The 20,115-nt window shown below is 51.0% G+C and overlaps 1 protein-coding gene and 1 non-coding gene across 2 annotated transcripts; both read right to left on the minus strand.

Annotated features, from left to right (window-relative positions):
- Positions 1–2,024: 2,024 nt before the first annotated feature.
- On the minus strand, positions 2,025–10,965 carry EEF2 (eukaryotic translation elongation factor 2). The gene is made up of 15 exons (XM_006042533.4): positions 10,818–10,965; positions 9,569–9,783; positions 8,547–8,728; positions 8,245–8,456; positions 7,596–7,774; positions 7,381–7,486; positions 6,765–6,878; positions 6,521–6,659; positions 6,214–6,409; positions 5,354–5,612; positions 4,884–4,991; positions 3,776–4,129; positions 3,447–3,629; positions 3,227–3,359; positions 2,025–2,742 (listed from the first exon to the last, which is right to left on the minus strand). Exons 1-15 carry the CDS (start codon positions 10,818–10,820, stop codon positions 2,549–2,551), a joined length of 2,577 nt encoding a protein of 858 aa, XP_006042595.1. The 5' UTR covers positions 10,821–10,965; the 3' UTR covers positions 2,025–2,548.
- Positions 7,851–7,915, minus strand: LOC112587171. Its single transcript, XR_003111698.1, has one exon. It is a non-coding gene; the product is annotated as a small nucleolar RNA SNORD37 (small nucleolar RNA).
- Positions 10,966–20,115: the final 9,150 nt, after the last annotated feature.

The raw sequence follows: 20,115 nt of genomic DNA on the forward strand, positions 1-20,115 counted from the left end.
AAACCTACATCTCAAGTCACTTTGCATTCGCAGGTGGGTTACCACTAGTGCTACCTGGGAAGCTGTTAGCCATATTGCAAATACATAAAGATGCAAACTAGGATAGGTGTTGCCATTAAATGCTTGAGGATTGTTTTATGACTGCTTTTAGGCTCAAGATACATAAGAACTAGCATTGACGAGAAGGCAATGGCACCCCACTCCAGTACTCTTGCCTGGAAATTCCCATGGATGGAGGAGCCTGTGGGCTGCAGTCCATGGCGTTGCTAAGAGTCGGACACGACTGACCGACTTCACTTTCACTTTCATGCATTGGAGAAGGAAATGGCAATCCACTCCAGTGTTCTTGCCTGGAGAATCCCAGGGACAGGGGAGCCTGGTGGGCTGCCGTCTATGGGGTCGCATAGAGTCGGACACAACTGAAGCGACTTAGCAGCAGCAGCATTGACTGAGCCTTACTGCATACCAATCAACAACGTGAAGTAAAATATTTTACTCGTTCTATACTTGGGGAAACAGACCCAGAGAGGCTAAGTAACCCACCCAGAGTCACATAGCCAGTAAATGCATTAACTGAGATTCATCCCCAGAGAGGCCTGAACCCAAAGCCCACACTGAACCACTTCAGATACCATCTGACACAGGCCATCCTCTGGTCATGATAGTACCAACCTCATGCAATTCCACTTCATTTCACCACGACTTGCCTTCTTCACCTCACACCTCATCCTCACTTAAGCGTTGACACAAAAGCTCTTCTTCCAGCCTGGGGACCACCTTCCTCCACTAAACCCAAAGCACACTTTACAGCTAAAGCAGCACTCTCTCACATTCGCTTTTCCCTATTGTTTCCTCATTAATCTGGTACATTTGTCCCCACTAAAGAACCAACAGTGATACATTAACCAGTCCTTACTCGACTTTCTCCTGTCTTTTCTTATCCCAGGATCACGCCACATTTGTCTTCTTAGGTTCCTCTGTGCTTTTTTGAGTCTCATTTACAGGGTTTTGATGACTTGAAGACTGGTCTGTTCCCTCAATGTGGATTTGTCTTGTTTTTCTCAGTTAAAACTGAAGAGATGAGTTTTGGGAAGACCATGTGGTGCCATACCATCATGGGGACTTACCACTGATGTTGACCTTGGTCACCTGGCCCTAGGCAATATTCACCAGGTTTCTACTCTGCCTCCCTCTTCACACAACACCAGATGGCTCAATGGTAAGGAATCTGCTTGCTACACAGGAGACTAAAGTTCCATCCCTGTGTCGAAAAGATTCCCTGGAGAAGGAAATGGCTGCCCACTCTAGTATTCTTGCCTGGGTAATCCCATGGACAGAAGAGCCTGGGGGGCTCCAGTCCATGGGGTTGCAAGAGTCAGACACAAGTTAGCAACAAACAGCATAGAAGTAGCCACAAGGGAAGTTTAAAAGTCGCTCAGTCGTGTCCGACTCTTTGCAACCCTGTGGACTGTACCCTACCAGGCTTCTCTTGTCCATGGGATCCTCCAGGCAAGAATACTGGAGCGCGTTACCATTTCCTTCTCCAGGGGATCTTCCAGACGCAAGGATCGAACCTGGGTCTCGCGCATTGGAGGCAGACGCTTTAACCTCTGAGCCACCCCAGGGAGGATGGGCCCACAGTGAGCAGAGGCGGGCTTCCAAGCCTGCCGTGACCGCTACAGCACCACCAGTGTCGCTCACGGGAACACTGGGTTTGCCGAAAGGTCCCTCCAGTTTATTTCCCTGACATGTTACAGAAAAATCCAAACAAGCTATTTTACCAACCCAACACTCAGTTCTTGAGGCACACTGCTTCCATTTCTAACGCTTAGGGGACACATGGGCAAAGTGGCTGCCCCTGTGGACAGCACAGATGTCTGGCTGGCCTTGTGACAGATGGACTCCTGGACTGTCATCTGGATACTCAACACTGTACTGGAATACCACCGATGGCCTTAACTCACTGGCCCAGGGAGCCCATTTGAGCCTGAGCAGACGGAGAAAGACCACATACACACGCAGTCTCCACCATGTCGAGTTTATTATTCCAATGGCACTAATACAGCTGGAGGTGCTCAGTGACACTGTGCGGGCGGGGTTTCCTGCCTTCTAGCTTCTGTCCAAAGAGAACATCTACCCGCTTGTTTCTTGCCCCCTTCTGGAGGAAAATCCACTAGGGTCCATTTACCCAAATAAACCTCTTAATGCGTTTATTTTTAACTTTTTTTTGACATTAAGTTTCCCTCTCAACAAAAAAGTATTGGTTGTCCCATCCCCTCCCCCATCCCCACCGGCCAGATAAGTCCCTGCTGCGAGGGCACTTGTTGCCCCTGAAATCTGGAAATAAATATCTAAAGAAACGGCATCAAGTGTTCATGTTGAGCGATGGCACGAAGTGGGCCCCAGAAACCTGTCAGGCAGAGCATTACTGGGTCTGGACAGCCTCGAGGTGTTGTGGAGAATGTGGGGGCTTGTTGCTGTGGTCACTTGTCCCTGGGCGCGGGGGCCGTGCCGAGTCCCACCTGGTGGCGGGCTAAGCGGAGGCCGCCTACAACTTGTCCAGGAAGTTGTCCAGGGCTGGGATGCCTTCCTTCAGGCCTTTGCGCTTGCGTGTCTCTGCCACTACCTGACTGGGGCGGCTGGTGTTGTCAAAGGGGTCACCGGGCAGGATCTGCCAGTGGTCGAACACACACTGGGGGAAGGCCTGGCCGCCCGTGTTGGACCTCAGGTCAGCGGTGAAGCCTGCAGAAGGGGCAAACAGTGCTGACTGGGAAACCCAGTATGTGCCTCACGGTCCCCTGGCCAAGACCAGAAACACAGACTCACACCAGAGGATCCCGGAAGTCATGTTAGAGGCTAACCCCGTTACCCTACACCTCACCCAAAGGTTCCCCCCGCCAAGGGCTACTGATTAAAGATTGAGGCAGGGCTGGCCCTTCCTGGGTCCCAGGCCTCCATCGGCACCTTCTGAGGATGAGCCACATCTCCAGCACAGCTGCTCTGTGGCCGTGCTTAGATCCACAGGCCGAGGCCTCTACACTAAATCAACAGTCCTGAGACCCACGTGAGAGAGAAATAGGTCATTCCCTCCTTCACAAGTGTGCTGCAGAAAACTGCAGTAGGCAGCTCCCCTCATGATGAGAAAGGATGTGCCAGGGCTCTATGTCTGCTGGGCTCCACCCCAAAGGCAGTGGGCATCTGAGGACCACACCAGACTGGTACTCACCAAAGGACTCATTGACAGGAAGGTAGGCCTTCACAACAAACATGGGGGTGCCGGCCACCTGGGTCTCCTCAAAGACGTGACCCCGCTTCCTGTTCAGGACACCGTAGATGCCACCAACCACTTGTTCTGGACACTGTCGGGCAAAAAAGGGCTCTGAGCAGCTGCTGGGCAGGACGGAACCCAAAACAGCAGCTGGGGGTTCCCAGCCCAGCCCCCTTACCTGGATCTCCACAAGATAGATGGGCTCCATGAGCCGCGGCTGGGCAGTCAGCACACTGGCATACAGGCAGCGTCGAGCCGTGGGGATGATCTGGCCACCCCCACGGTGGATGGCATCAGCGTGCAGCGTCACATCATGGACGTCAAAGCGCACGCCCCGCATGTTCTCCTCGCACAGTGCCCCCTATGGAGGAAGGAGGACCACCATCAAGAACCCACCTTCACAGCAGCTCTGAGGGAGACGCTGGCCACAGCTGTCCTCAAGACCACACACAATCCCACCTCGGCCTCTGACTGGCCCTGAAGTGCTGTGCCTGAGCACCCCCTCACCTCTTTGGTGGCCCACTGGAAGCCAGCCACCACACTGTCCTTGATTTCATTGAGGTACTGCACACCCTTGGTGATGTCTGTGAGGATGTTGGGGCCCGTGCCATCAGGGCCGAAGCACCAGATCTTACGGGCCTCGGCCACATCCCACTCGTACTTCTCAGCCAGGTAGCGGGCCCGCTGCTTGAGCTCCTGGCGGGCGGACACCTCGCCCTTGTCGATGTCCTCAGCCAGGCCATCAGGGAAGGGCCGCGCCTTCATGTAAAGCCTGTTGTGCTTGTTGGGGGACTTGGACAGGCAGAGCACGTTCGACTCCTCGCTGACAGTCTCCCGGTACGAGACAACTGGGTCAGATTTCTGGAAGAGGAACGTGCAGGGTCAGGTCTGCGCCAGAAAGCAGACACCCCAGAAAAACATCTTCCTAATGATACCCGCTTCACACTGGCAGAGGATAAGAGAGCAGAGCAGGCTCCTCCTGACTTCGTGTAAACAGGTGTGCAGCTAGCTACTCGCTAAATGCCCACTGCTAACAGGGCTGGCTAAATACACTTGGTAAAACTGTATGTGCAGTATTCATTGAAAAGTGATTGCAAACATACAAGTGCAAGATCCCATTTCAGTATAGTTTCCTTATTTAGGAAAATATATGAAAAAACTGTCAATTCCCTCAAGAATGGAAACTTTCATTCCCATAACTAAAAAGGTTTAACAAGGAAAAACAGCATGTAAAAAAACCCAAAACCTTGGCCAAGCAGACACAGATCTGAGCTCCTTTTTATGAAAAAGCAGAAAATGGAAAACAGCACACCAGCTGGGGGTGGTGGGGCCGCCTACAGAACCTCAGGGTCTGCCCTTTTCACAAGTTTTTTTTTTATTTTGGTAAACTTGTTAGCAGAAGTTAGCAGACCCCTCACACTCCAACCCTGCCTGCGCATCTAAACGGCTGATGTCACAACAGCACATATTATCTGGCAAGAAGGGGCAGAAGGAGAATCGAGTGACCCCCACCAGCGGGCCTCTCAGAGCCCACCCAGGTCATGCTCTCCATCAGCCCTCTTGGTATAGGGGATGCAGGCCTCCAGCCGTCACTGCGTGGCAGCGCCAGCCTCACCTTGATGGGGATGCAAGCGTGATCCTCCTCCAGGTCCTTGAGGCAGATCTCCAAGTGCAGCTCCCCAGCCCCCGCGATAATGTGCTCCCCGGACTCCTCGATGATGCACTGCAGAAGGCCAAGTGTCAGCCCAACACCTACCCCAGGACCCAGGACCATGCGGTAACCCAAGGGATTCCAGGGGGCAAGTGGAAAGCCAGCTCCAGCTGGACAAGGTGGACTCCCAACACAGGGTTTAGGGGGAAGGTATCAGGGCCCGTTTTACTAGTTTTCAACATTAACCTTCTAAAAAGAGCCTCAGGGTCCAAACAGTCTGAAAAGACTGTATCAAAGTAGTGTATCAAAATTGGATTCCTGGGTGGAAAACCACCATTTAAATGGGCAGTTCTGCCAGGTCAGCCCAGCCACACCACATCAACAAGTCAACAACCCACCGCGGCAGGTGTCACCTTTGGCCAAGGGCCACCCACCTGCACCATGGGGTCCGACTTGGCCAGCCGCTTCAGACCTTCCACCAGCTTGGGCAGGTCGGCCGGGTTCTTGGCCTCCACAGCGACCCTGACAACAGGGCTCACACTGAACTTCATCACCCGCATGTTGTGGGCATGCTCAAAGGTGGTGATGGTGCCAGTCTTCACCAGGAACTGGTCCACGCCCACCAGGCCCACAATGTTGCCACAAGGCACATCCTCGATGGGCTCCACATAACGGCCCATCATCAGGATTGTCCTGGGGAGGGGGGAACGACACAAAAGATGTCAACACACTAGAACTTGTGGGGCAGATCCCAAGTCACCAGACAAGCCTCCCTGTTTTTTTGGTAGTACCACACTGCACACGTATTAATTTCTAGACCAGCGACTGAACCCAAGCCTCCTGCAGTGGAAGCACAAAGTTCCCCTCCTTTGAGCCTGTGGCTGTCTTCATGTCTAGAAGGGTAGAGCCAGCTCACCAGAGGCCAGTAACCCAGTGACATCTCAGTGCTGGTTCTGGCTCTTATCACCCCAAGACCAGGCAATGTGCTGCTGTGCCTGTGCAAGTCTCTGCACCCTACTGCAGTCAAGGCCTCAGAGAGTTCCACACCTGCAGCAGTGACGGGGGTGCGCCACCCTCAACTGCGGTCTTTGGGATCACTCTAATTTCCTACCTGCTTCTCAGCTCAGGACTGCGTCACACTGAGAACCCTTAGCTGGAGGAAGGGTACTATTTCCTGGTGCTCCCCTCCCCCGGGCAGGTCTCTTACATTCAGATGACCCAACCCTTCCCCCCTCACTGGATGGAGGAGGAGCAGGAGGCTGTTCGGCCCCCTCTAACTCCCTGAGTACCTCACCTCTGGATCGGCTTCAGGTACAGGTCCTCCTTCTTCCCAGGAGTATAGTTGGGTCCCATGATGCGGACCTTCAGGCCAGTAGACACCAGCCCTGAGAAGACCCGGCCGAAGGCATAGAACCGACCTTTGTCAGAGGTCGGCACCATTTTGGAAATGTACATCATGAGAGGGCCTTTGGGATCACAGCTTTTAATGCCTGAGAAGAGAAATGAAACCCCCCCATGTGATTCCATGGCAGCTCAGCTTTCCAAACTCCTGAGGCTCTGTCCAGCATCAGGCCCCCGGGGTGCAGGCAGGCCCCACATACCCATGGCTGCCTCATCGTCTGGGGGCCCCTCGTACAGGAGCTCACAGCGGTACTTCTGGGCCGTCACAGGGGAAGGCAGGTGGATGGTGATCATCTGCAGCAGGGCATCCCCAGCAGGCAGCCAGCGGCGCATCACAGCCTAGAGTAGAGGATGTGAGGGGGAAACGTCAGCAAGAGACCAGAAAGAAAATCAACACAAGCAGCTCCAAGAAGGTGGGACTCCAGGCAGAGCCTCTCCACTTACCTTCAGAAGTGGTTTGCCCTCCTTGTCCTTATCTTCACTGTCCAACTTGATGTCTAGTTTTTCAATTAGTTTTGCAGTCTCCTCTTTCTTGAAGTTCATGATTGCATCAAACACCTAACATGCAGGAAAGATGGCAAAGTGGGCTTGCAAACATACTTGAAGTCTGCAGTTAAACATGCTAGAGCCTGAAGGGCATGGATGGAGCAGGGCCAAAGCTGCAAAAATCCTCACTTACCATCAAACGCCTGACTTAATCTAGCAAATAATAGGGAAATCTCTCAACAGACTTAAAAAAACTCACCCTAAGTAAATGGGCACATTCTCACTGAAAACTCACCGGCTTACAATAGTCAGCCCTTTCTGCCACATCTCGCCTGCTGCCAGTCAAGAAGGCTGACTGACCCCAAGATGCAGCCCAAGAGTGTGGGAGAGCTGCTAGCCAGGGTTGAACTGAGGGCCTGCCGTCTCATCCTTGTTCCACGAGCTGACATGCAGCCTGGCCCTGCCTTGCCTTGTGGCATCTTGCCATCGGTTGCAGCAGGTTGGGTACCAGAGTGTCTGGGGAGCCCAAGGACAGCCCTGGGAATGGGTATCTACCAAGCTTACACTGGCTCACCTTGAAGATTGGGTCCAGGATGAGCTGGCAGAACGTCCGTGGCAGCTTCTTGCCATCAGGGCTGTTGGCTGACTTGCTGAACTTGCCGGTGGCTGGATCAAAGTACCTGTTCGGAGAACACCCAACCCAAGAGTGAGAGAAATCAGCGGCGAGGGGGGTGGTAATCTGGGTGAGAAAAACCCTACAGACACTTGAGCAGTGTCTTGAACACTTACCGGTCTCCCCACAGCTTTTTCATCATGTCCTCCACCTTCTTGGCCCGCTCAGCAGGCCCTAGCTGTCCCTCGCCCTTGGCAGCAAACTTGGCCACATACATCTCAGCAAACTGCTTCAGGGTAAAGGCCCAACCGTGGAGACCAGACCCGAAGCCAACAGTACCAAGGACGGGGTCGATCTGCAAGAACAAGAGACAAGTTTAGCTGGAATAGTTGGATGAAAACCACAGCTACAAAATCCCCAGGCACTCCACACCTCAGACCTTAGATTTCTTCAATAGCCATCAGGTCAAAGTGAAGAAATTTTAGTCATCATGTACAAGGTGCCCAACCCCCGCCCCGGGGGGTGGGGGGGGTGGGTGGGAATGTGTGCAGAGATCCCACAGGGACTGCCCCATGCACCTGTCAGCAAGCAGGGGGAGCCACTACCTCACCTCCCCAGAAGTCCAGCTTTCCTGTCACTCTAAGGTTCCTTGAACCCCAGTTTCCACCTCCCAAGAATCCCCAGGAAGTCACTGATTCAGAAGCAGTTCCCCAGGGGCAGCCCAAGACCACAGCCCTTCCAGTCTGCCCCATGGGAGCACTGGAAGGGGCTACTAGGAACACAGCAGAGAGAGGTACCCTAAACCCAGCAGTTAGGCTGTCCTACCATGATGTTGCCCATGGGGCCGCTCTCGCCCTCGCCGTAAGTGGAGATGATGACGTTGACGTTCTCCACGATGCGCTGGAAGGTTTGGTAGAGCTCCTCAGGCTCCAGCTGCAGCTCAAGCAGGGCCCGGTCCATCTTGTTCATCATCAGCACTGGCTTGATGCGCTCGGCGATGGCCTGGCGCAGCACCGTCTCTGTCTGCACACACACACCTGCAGACCAGCAGGGGATGAGGCGCTCTTGCAGCCAGAGAGGGGACAGCCCCAGGTTCCAAGCCGTCCTAGGGGGTGCCCACTGCTTACCCGACACGCAGTCCACCACCACCAAGGCACCGTCAGTGACACGGAGTGCAGCTGTCACCTCTGAGGAAAAGTCGACGTGCCCAGGGGAGTCGATGAGGTTGATGAGGAAGCCAGAGCCATCCTTGCTCTGCTTGATGAAATTCAAGTCATTCTCTGAAAGCTCGTAGAAAAGGGAGATGGCCCTGAAAAGATGGGAACAGGTGAGCCAGGTGGAAGCCACACCTTAGCCTGGCCTGTGGTCAATCAGGTTCCCACTGAGGGGGAGTCAGGTGGACGCTCTTCATTCTTAAGTGAGGCTGGGATCCAATAAAAAGCCAGGCAGATGCTGCAACCTGTTCCCTCCCCCTGCATTACTCATCCTTAAAGATGAACTTGAGACTCCCAACACAAGAGCCACCGCATCTGGGGACATTTATCTTTGCAGCACCCTCTGCCAAGGACAGCCACTTCCCTGGCACCAGAGTCCACCTGGGTCCTCCCAGGCTCGACACACCTGTTGTTAAAAGGCAGCGACTACATAGGAGCTAGAAATCCCAAAGGCTACTTTTCACCCTTCCCTGCCCTGCAGGGCAGTGAGCCTCAGAGCAATGACCAAGGACAAATGACTAAATGAAGACAACTGCTGTCACTGCTTTTTCTTTGGGGTGGGGGAGGTTCTCACCCTGACATCTGGGGTCAGAAAACTCACAGGGGGCTGCCGTGCACACAGCAGGACTTTAGCATTGACCCCAGATGCCAATAGCATCCTTCAGACGTTGCCAAGAGCCCCCAGCTCCCTTCCCCTCCAAACTCCTTAACTCTACCACCCATCACTGTGCCTCTTCCCCTGGAGGCAAAAGTGCCTATCCCACCAGATGAAGCGCCATCATCCCTCCCAGTTCAGAAGCCCAGTTACAAAGTGCTCCTCTCCCCAGAAGTCTGTGGGGAAAGGCCTATGTCTATCCTTCCTGCCCACTACTAAGGACTCAGAGCAAGCAGCATCCCCCTGTCCTTGTGGAGACGACACCAGGGGACTTGCTCACGTTGACTTGATGGTGATGCAACGCTCCTGCTCGTCCTTCCGGGTGTCAGTGAAGCGGGTCTCCCCAGCCCGGGCAGAGGCGATGATACCCGCCTTGCACACCAGGGAGTCCGTCAGAGTGGACTTGCCATGGTCCACGTGGGCAATGACAGACATGTTCCGGATGTTGGCCTTCTTGTCCATGATGGCCCGGATCTGGTCTACTGTGAAGTTCACCTGGGCAGGGTGGAGGAGGGGAGGGTCATGACAGGCCAGCACTCCAGGAAGGATCCTTGGCACAGAGACTTTGATCAATAGAGGCTGCAGGGCCCTAGCCAAAAGAGGCTGGTCCCCGGTGCTGCCAACTCCGACCTAAATCCCCCTTTCTTTGTTAATACCCCTTTAAAGATGTCCAATTCACCCTGTCCCTGAAAAGCCTGATCTTGGCTGTCACACCCAAAGTGAGAACTCAGAACAGAAATTGGGGACTAAGTCCCAAAGACTGACAACAGATTACCTTTATACTACGTACATACTGGGGTCTCGTGGGGTCCAGCTGAACCTCAAGTGTCCTACTGTGTGGGCACTGGTATACCCCAAGGCTTCCCAACCATAGGAGCTCTCCGAACTCCAAGGTCACCCCTCTCTGGGGTTGTGGGGGTCAGTTAGAGCCACCCACCCCACCTTCGATTCATAAATATGCCACCCCCGGTTTGGGGAGGGGGGTTGCGCAGCCCTACCAGGCGCGAACCTCCACCTCGTGGCTTTAGATCAGGTGTTCACAACTGGGAGGTTCACGAAAGACAAGACACCAGGCCAAGATTACACAGCGGGAGAAGATCGGGCGCTTCTAAAGGTCTTACTCTTCTCTCCTTTAGCCATTTCCAAGACGCCCACGGCTCCCGACAGAAAATCAGACTGAAACTCCCGGCCCGCGGGTTACATAAGGCGGCTCCCCTCTCCCGGCTCGCGCTGCGGCGCCCGCCATTACAGCGTCTGCCACATCATCATACCCCCCCGCCCCGCCTCCGCCCCAGCTTCAGCCGGGCCCGGGACCCCGCGAGGCGGCGGCGCCCCCGGAAGCGGAGGTCGGCGAGCAGTGCGGCGTGCAGACATGGCGGCAGCCGCTTCACCTGCCCCGGCTCCACCGGCCCCGGCCGCCGCCATGTCTCCTCCCAGTCAGGGAGGCCACAGGTCTCCAGGCTTGGCAGCGCTAGCCCTGCCGAGGCCTCGCTGCCGTTTCAGGCCCCCGGTTGAACAGCGTTGCTCACCATGGTGGCGGATGGCGGTGGATTCTCCCAGGCAGATCCGAGCAAGCTAGGTCGCGCCGAGGATGGCGGCGACGACGGCGGAAGAGAACGCTGACGTCAACACCCGAGACTTTATAGGCCGACGCCGGTTGGGCGGGTCATCTGACCGCGCTTCGGGGGCGGAGCGAAGCGACGCCGCGCGCAAGCGCAGGAACACCCTCCCCACCACCACCACCCAACCCGGGTAACCCCTTAGGCGGCGGCGCGGCTGCTCTAATACCGAGGGTTTGCATTCCATGCTTGGATTTTCCCGGGGGCGTGGTTGCCTCGAGCTGGGTGCACGCGATGCAATACTTAGGTGCAAAAAGCGAAGAGTGGCATTTTAGCTGAGACTATTAACCATAGCTTAGCAACCATGTCATTTTGCAAAGTGCCAACCACTTCTATGAAAAAGGTATTACGATGTGAATAGAGTCTGTGGATTGTACTAAGATTAAGGTTTGATATGATGACTGACAGTACTAGGTCTGGGACTGGGAGAAGAGTACTTGGGACCTCTGGACTAGTTCTGCAGTCAGCTGTCTTTAATTATTTCTTAAAACAAAAAACCTTTTCGAAAGCAGATATTAATCACCCACTTTTCCCACAAAGACAAATTCAGCGTCTACTACGCCAGGCATTGCTATAGGCTTTGTGGATAAAACAATAAATAAAACCTTATCAGCTCCATCACTCTAAGTGTTCTTACACTAGATATGCAGGTTTTTCTGTGCTTCAGTTTCTTTATCTGCGCAATGGGATGATCAATACTACTTCTTTGTTTGAGGGAGAGTAAAATTCACTAAATAGATGTAGAGGGATTAGCACCGAGTCTGACACACCTCAGTTATTTCTAATTAGTTGTCGTTACAATTATAGAACACATTTCAGGGACTGGTTTGCTGCGTCGCAAGCGTGGGAGCTAGGCGCTTTTCCACATGCGCAATCTCATTTTCTATTTCATTTTCTCTCCAGGGGGTGGCGCAGGAACACTATTTTGTATTCGTGTCCTGATATGACCCTAAGAAACCGTTGTATATCAGATCTTCGACTCTAGGGAAAGAATTGGCATTTAATTTAGGATCTTTATTCTTTATAAAGAGCCCAGCCCAATGCCTGGTACACAGTAGGCGCAAGTAAGTATATCTTGCATCAGGTAATCATATTCTCATTAGTGTAAATAAATCCCCTTCAATAAATCTTCCCCTAAATTCACTCTGTCAAAAGAAGGGAGCCTGCAGTGATATCCCTGCGCTGGAAGAAGAAGAAACAGTTGTGCCTCTGTACAAAGCTATGCAAGTTCGAATAGACTCTAAAATAAGACTGTCTTCTCCTATCCCTACAAAGGGCTTTACGCATTTTGTTTTGTAAAGCGCGGTCACAGCCCTGATTTCATTTAATCAAAGATTACTATAACGATCCCACGTTTAACCCAGGGGGAAACTGAGGCAGTAAGGCGCTGCTCCCTAAATATCTGTTGAACGACCGAGACGCAGAGCTGCAGGCAGCTAAAGTCAATGCCCTAGCTCAATTCCGGGTATTCAAACACGTGCGCCTGTGTTCTTGTCAGGAACGTTTTATATTAGTTTTACCAGACAAGCGCATGCACCCTTCGGGGGACGCCTTTTCAGCAGATGGGTATCCAGCTTCTCATTCTTAATAAATGTTTTATCTTAATCTTTTATAATGTTTAAAGTGCACTCAGCATACAACGTGTGCTAGGCTGCGTCTTAGGCACTCGACAGCACCTCCTTGCAAAATAGAACATTTCAGAGAAGAAAAGCAAAGGTTTTCATTAATAGGGTTGAATTTGCTCGCAAGTGAATAGATTGTTTATTGAGAAATTCTAACTTAGTCTAAGTTAAAGAAGCTGGGGAGAGGATGGCGAAATTTAAGACATCCTTCCCCATACAGGGCTTCCCTGGTGGCTCAGATGGTAAAAAGCCTGCCTGCAGTGTGGGAGATCTGGGTTCAATCCCTGGATCAGGAAGATTCCCTAGCAAAGGAAATGGCACCCCACTCCAGTATTCTTGCCTGGAGAATCCCATGGACAGAGCAGCCTGGTAGGCTACAATCCACGGGGTTGCAAAGAGTCGGACACGACTGAGCGACCTCTCTTTCTACACTCTAACCCCCATGGGGAGGAGTTCCACCCTGAAGCTGTAGGGATGGGGCCAGGTGTTGGCAGAGGACAACTCCCCACCAGACCCAGAAACCTGGGGGAGAAGCAGAGCTTCAGCACAGAGAAAAAGCAACCACAGCCAGGCTCCGGGTCTGCAGTAATAATACCTGCGGGGGTAAAGGGCGGGGAGGAACCAAGAGAAAAAAGTAACCTCTGCAGGGAGGCTCTGCTGCGCATGCGCATGCTGCGGCGCAGGGAGGACCGGAAGGCCCCCGGAGGCCCTGGCAGCGGCCCCTGCTGACCAAAGGCCGCCACTGCACGCCCCTTGCATCTGCCTTTGATGCTGTTGAAGGCTTATCACCACCTTTTAAATTTATTCGTTCATGTAATCTTCCCCACACCCCGGGTTTTGTGTGGCCTATTTTACGCAGGAGCAAAGTGAGGCTCAGAGAATTAATTTCCCCAAGGTCACACAGCTAATAAGGGTGGAACCAAGTGACTTTAAATTGTACGGTTGGAATATTACTCAACCTTAAAACGGAAGGAAATTCTGACCCGGGCTACAACATGGATAAGACGACATTATGTTCAGTGAAATAAGCTGGAAGCAAAAGGGCAAATATTGCATAATTCTACCTATTGTCATTGTTTAGTCACTAAGTCATGTCCACGACCCCATGAACTGTAGCCCACCAGGCTCCTCTGGCTATGCCTTTTCCAGGCAAGAATACTGGAGTGGGTTGCCATTTACTTCTGCAGGGATCTTCCCCAGGGATCTTCCCCACCCAGGGTTCAAACCCGTATCTGCCTGCTTGCCAGGCGGATTCTTTACCACTGTGCTACCTGTGAAGCCTTAATTGTACCTGTACTCCTTAAAGGAGTCAAATGAAAAAGACAAGCAAAGTAGTGGGTGCCAGGAGCTGAGGGAAGGGGAACGGGAGTCAGTGTTTGAAGGGGACAGAGTTTCAGTTTGGAAAAATTGAAAAGTCATGGAGATGGATGATGCGGGTGGCTGCACAACAATGTGAATGCACGGAACACACTAAACTGCACACTCAAAAATTATTAAAAAGGTCAATTTTACGTCATGTCTATTTTGCCACAATAAAAAAGGAATGGTTTAGTCAGGAAGCAACCCTGCCCCACTACTACTTCCTAGATGGATTTCAGATTTGGCTGACATTAAGACAGATATTGTGAATTTAGATTCAGCCCTCACTGTCTGTGTGAACTTGGGCAAGTTACATAACTTCTCTGAGCCTCAAATTCTTCATGTAAAATGTTGAATAATAACAGAACCTGTTGAATTATGGGGATCTTGTGAAACTTAAAGAAGTTAATATAAATAAAGCACCTAGGGACTTCCCTGGTGGTCCAATGGCTAAGACTCTGTGCTTCCAATGCAGGGACATGGGTTCCACCGCTGGTCAGGGAGCTAGATTTCATGTGCCACAACTAAAGATCCCACATGCTACAGCTAAGATGGGACACAGCCAAATAAATAAATTTTTAAAAAAAGCACCTAGCACATTAAGCCCCATTGAAGAGTTTGCTCCTCTTATGGGCTAAACTATGCCTGCTCCTCAACTCACATATTAAAGACTTAACACCCCAGGACCTCAGAATGTGAGTTTATTTGGAGACAGGGTTTGAAAGAGCCAATTAAGTTAAAATGAGATCTTTAGGTCCTAATTTAATGCGACACCAGTCATACTGGTGAGATTGTGGAAAGACAGGCCCAGAGGGAAACTGTGAAGACACAGAGAGAAGGCAGCCATCTGCTAGCCACGGACAGAGGCCTCAGCAGAAACCAACCTTGCCAACATACCTCCATGTGCGACTTCTGACCTCCACAACTGTGCGACGATAAAGTTCTGCTGTGTGAGCCACCCAGACTGTGGCGTTTTGTTGTGACTGCCCCAGCAAACTGAAACAGCTGTCATTGTGGAATAAACACTAGATTTTATACATTGCAACCATTCCTTCTAGGAGCATTTATTAACACTTACTACATGCTGTACTGAAGAGAGTGAGGAACTCTCTTATATTTTGAGGCACAAAATTTAAACCAGGGGTTGGGTGCTCCAAAAAACTCAGTCCCAATGGTCATTATTATTATTTTTGACTGCACCATGTTGCATGTGAGGGTCTTATTGTTCCCCAACCAGGGATTGAACCCATGCTCCCCCACATTAGAAGTACAGAGTCTTAACCAACTGGCCCGCCAGGGAATCTCCCTGATGATGTTATTGTTGTTTAGTCTCTAAGTCGTGTCCAACTCATTATGACACCATGGACTGTAGCCCACCAGGCTCCCCTATCCGTGAGATTCTCCAGATAAGAATACTGGAGTGGGTAGCCATTTCCTCCTCCAGGGGATCTTCCTGACCCAGGGATCGAATGGACGTCTCCTGCATTGGCAGGTGGATTCTTTACTACTGGGCCACCAGGAAATGCCCCTGATGATTACATTAAAAAAATTTTTTTTTGGCCATACTGTGCAGCATGTGGGATCTCAGTTCCCCAACCAAGGATCGAACCCATGTCCCCTGCATTAGAAGCATGGAGTCTTAATCACAGGACCATCAGGGAAGCCCTCTGATGATTATATTTTAATATCACTTTTTAAAATTCAAATAAATGCAAAAACAGTCCATGACGACGAGGAAAGCACCCAACTTCTTTTTTTTTTTTTTTTAATATTTATTTATTTGACTGCACCAGGTCTGAGTTGCCACACATAGGATCTTTAATCTTTGTGCGGTATGTAGGATCTTTTTAGTTGTGGTATGAGGGTTCTTTAGTTGCACACACAAACTCTTAGTGGGGGCATGTGGGATCTAATTCCCTGACCACCCTGCATTGGGAGTATGTAGTCTTAGCCATCGGAGAAGGCAGTGGCACCCCACTCCGGTACTCTTGCCTGGAAAATCCATGGACAGAGGAGCCTGGTAGGCTACAGTCCATGGGGTCGCTTACAGTCGGAACGACTGAGTGACTTCACTTTCACTTTTCACTTTCATGCATTGGAAAAGGAAATGGCAACCCGCTCCAGTGTTCTTGCCTGGAGAATCCCAGGGACGGGGAAGCCTGGTGGGCTGCCATCTGTGGGGTCGCACAGAGTCAGACATGACTGAAGCGACTTAGCAGCAGCAGCAGCAGCAGTCTTAGCCATTGCACCACCAGAGAAGTCCCAGCATCCGATTTTTTAAAGATAGGACCAGTTATTGTCGATTTCTCCTTTTGTCTCAGGATCCAGGATTACTGCAAACAGCTCAGGGTTAGGTAGTCCAGCTACACGCATCAGGGATATTGTTGCATGGAATTTTCTGGAACAGCTTTAGGAAGGGGTATCGCTTCTCTGAATGATTGGACAGCTGAGTATAGGGAGGTCTGGCAGGCTGCATGGTGGGAATGGGCGGGCCAGCGCTGGTGCCTAAGATCACTGAACTGTGTCTAGGTCTCAGGGAGGAGCTTGGCCCCTTCCAGAGGTTCTGTTCAGATCCAGTTTACAGAGGTTAAAACTGAGACTCCTAGAGGGTAAGCGAAGGTGGGTCTGTTCTGGACTCCGCCTTTCGTGAGGGCTCCAGTGGCCCCTTAGGGACTCTATTAGAGACCTGCTCGAACTGTTTTGCATTTCTTTGTTCCTAAACTGCCCCCTGGGACCTCCGGGCTGTGGGACTTTCCACCCGCCCCACCCTTCCCCGCCTGCAAACACACCCATCAGCTCCGAAGCCAGGCTCAACCTTTTTTCAGGGAATCGCTGACATCCCTCGGGGCTCACCGCTGCTGGGTCTAAGCAAATGTTTTCCTGGGAGCCTGCGAAGAAGTGAAGTGAAAGTCGCTCAGTGGTGTCCCACTCTTTGCGACCCCATGGACTATACAGTCCAGGGAATTCTCCAGGCCAGAATACTGGAGTGGGTGACCTTTACCTTCTCCAGGGGATCTTCCCAACCCAGGGATCTGAACCCAGGCCTCACACATTGTGGGCAGATTCCTTACCAACTGAGCCACCAGGGAAGCCCTGGGAGCCTGTGGTTGAGGGGGAAAAAAGTCCCTGCCCTTTGGGGAGCTGACCCTCTAGAGAAGGAAATAGTCAATTAGATATTTGCACAAATGGAACTTTCAAATTGTGCCAGGAAGGAGGGAGAATGAGAAATGGGGATCGAACAGAGAGGGTGGTGATCTAGCCTGGAGGAATCTCAGAGGGCTGCCTGGAGGAGGTGATTCCTGAAAGATGAGAAAACTACCGAACTAAAGTGGAGAGGGCAGGGCTCTGGTGGTCTAGGGGTTAGGACTCAGAGGGAGAGGAGGGGGAAGGACGGGGAAGGGTGGCAAGGTTTGATGGGGGTGGGGACTAAGATCCTGCATGCTTCCCAGAGTGGCTAAAAATTAAAAAAAAAAAAACAAAACCTTAAAAAATAGAGTGAACAAAAATAAGATTTAAAAAAAAAAAGAAAAATAGCATAGAGGTGTGTTAGTCACTTAGTTGTATCTGACTCTTTGTGACCCCATGGACTGTAGCCCACCAGGCTCCTCTGTCCATTGGAATTCCCAGGCAAGAATACTGGAGTGGGTTGCCATTTCCTTCTCCAGAGGATCTTCCAGACCCAGGGATCGAACTCTTGTCTCCTGAATTGGCAGGTGAATGCTTGACCGCTGAGCTCCTAGGGAAGCCCTATACATAGTATATATATGTTTTATATATGTGTGTATGTATGTTGTATATATGTGTTCTTTTAAAGATTGTTTTCCACTACAGGTTATTAAAAATACTGAATATAGTTCCCTGTGCTCTACAGTAGGTCCTTGTTGTTCATCTATTTTGTACATACTAGTGTGGATCTGTTAATGCCAAACTCCCAATTTATCCCTTCCCTCCCCCTTTCATAACCGTAAGTTTGCTTTCTTTTTATTTATTTATTTGGCTGCACTGGCATGAGGGATCCTTAGTTGCTTCATGTGGGATCCAGTTCCCTGACCAGGGATGGAAACCGGGCCCTCTGCATTGGGAGCACGGAGCCTTAGCCAGTGGACCACCAAAGAAGTCCCCATAAATTTGTTTTCTGTCTGAAGTTATGATTGAAGTTTAACCAATATACAGAAATGGCATAAATCAAATATATGAAATCCGATGCCTTTCACAAAGTAAAGATGCCTTTCACAAAGTAAAACACACACTAGTAACCCAATATGAAAATCAAGAACACAATGACCAGCCCTCAGAAACCCCAGAAATTCCCTGTGTCTCTTCCGGTCACTGCTGTCCAAAGATTCCCACCATCATGTCTTCCAGTCACACAGATCTGGGATTGTTGTTGAGTTGCTAAGTTGTGTCCTTCTCTCCCTGTCCTTCACTATCTCCCAGAGTTTGCTCAAACTCATGTTCATTGTGTCGATGATGCCATCCAACCATCTTATCCTCTGTCATCCCCTTCTCCTCCTGCCCTCAACCTTTCCCAGAATCAGGGTCTTTGCCAATGAGTCAGTTCGTCCCATCAGGTGGCCAAAGTCTAGCCTTCAACTAATTGGATGAGACCCACCCATATTAGGGAGGGGAATCTGCTTTCCTTAATAATACACTAACTTAAATACCAAAATCATGGAGAGGGAAATGGCAACCCACTCCAGTATTCTTGCCTGGGAAATCCCATGGACAGAGGAGCCTGGCGGGCTACCATCCATGGGGTCTCCAAGAGTCAGACACAACCTCAATAATAACAACAAACACACAATCAGGCAGATTGTGATTTGGGAAAATACCTTTGATGAAAGTGTGGCATAAAATGGAGGGTGAAGTGATCTAATGATATGGAATGTATCACATCAGGTGACCAAAGTATTGGAGTTTCAGCTTCAGCATCAGTCCTTCCAGTGAGTATTCAGGGTTGATTTCCTTCAGGATTGACTGGTTTGATGTCTTTGTTATCCAAGTGACTCTCAAGAGTCTTCTCCAGCACTGCAGTTCAAAAGCATCAATCCTTTGGCGATCAAACTCTTTATGGTCCAATTCTCACAGCCATACATGACTACTGGAAAAACCATAGCTTTGTCTGTATAGACCTTTGTCAGCAAAGTGATGTCTCTGCTTTTTAAGACGCTGTCAGATCTGGAGAGGGGGGAAATTTTTGAATTTCATACATGTTGAATCATGCAGCATGGCCTCTTTGGAATCTGGTTTCTTGCACTTGAAATTCATATGAAGCTTTGTCCATGTTTTGGAGGGCTGGACTTTGCCTAACCTCACCGCTCTGTTCTCTTTCTGAGACCCCCGCATAATTTCCTTATCCGTTTCACTGTTGTTGGGAATTTGGGTTGTTTCCAGCTTGGGGTGGTTATGACTAACTCAGTTATGGAACATTCTAGCACGTGTCCCGACAACGTTTCTGCTGGGTACACCCCTAGGAGTGGGATTGCTGAGTCATGCATGGTGCCTGATTGCAGTTTGAGTGGATATATCCGTTCACCGGAGCGCAAACCCAGGACGGTTTTGAAAGCAAAAGGGATACTTATTTATTTATGCCAGGATAAAAATGATAACACCTGGTTTACAGGAAGGTTGTAAACCAGACTTATCCCAGACCCCTGGGATGTGTGGTTACCGCAGGGTGTAAGGGAGCATCTGAGTGAAGACCCCAGTGAGCAGAACCCTGACACTTCCCATGTCTGATGTAAGCCTCATTTGTAAGATGGAACATGTAATCATCACCCTCTTGGCCTTCCAAGAGCCAGCTCACTGGAAAAGACCCTGATGCTGGGAAAGATTGAAGACAAAAGGAGAAGGGGGAGGCAGAGGATGAGATGGTTGGATGGCATCACCGACTCAGTGGACATGAATCTGAGCAAACTCTGGAAGATAGTGGGGGACAGAGGAGCCTGGCATGCTGCAGCCCATGGGGTTGCAAAGAGTCACGTCTGACGCGATTTAGCGACTGAACAGCAATAGTAACAATCCTTGCCCTACACCACAGGATCAAGCCCTGGAGCGAGTTTTCCCCCAGGGGGTACTAGGCCATGTCTGGGGACATCTGTAGCTGTCACAACTGGTGGGGCTCTTGGCATCAAGTAGGTGGGGGCTAGGGAGGCTGCGCCACACTCCACAATGCCCAGGACGGCCCCACAGACAACGATCTTGCCCCAGTGTCCACAGCGTCAAGA

The sequence above is a fragment of the Bubalus bubalis genome, chromosome 9 (genome assembly GCF_019923935.1).
Source record: "Bubalus bubalis isolate 160015118507 breed Murrah chromosome 9, NDDB_SH_1, whole genome shotgun sequence".
NCBI lineage: Eukaryota > Metazoa > Chordata > Mammalia > Artiodactyla > Bovidae > Bubalus > Bubalus bubalis.

What these genes read in the sequence shown, in the direction of transcription:
- EEF2 (XM_006042533.4), bottom strand. An exon ending in GGTGGTGGACTGCGTGTCGG is followed by an intron (nt 8,457 to 8,546) that starts GTAAGCAGTGGG and finishes GCTGGTCTGCAG; the next exon opens with GTGTGTGTGTGCAGACAGAG. An exon ending in TCCTGTCAATGAGTCCTTTG is followed by an intron (nt 2,743 to 3,226) that starts GTGAGTACCAGT and finishes CCCCTTCTGCAG; the next exon opens with GCTTCACCGCTGACCTGAGG.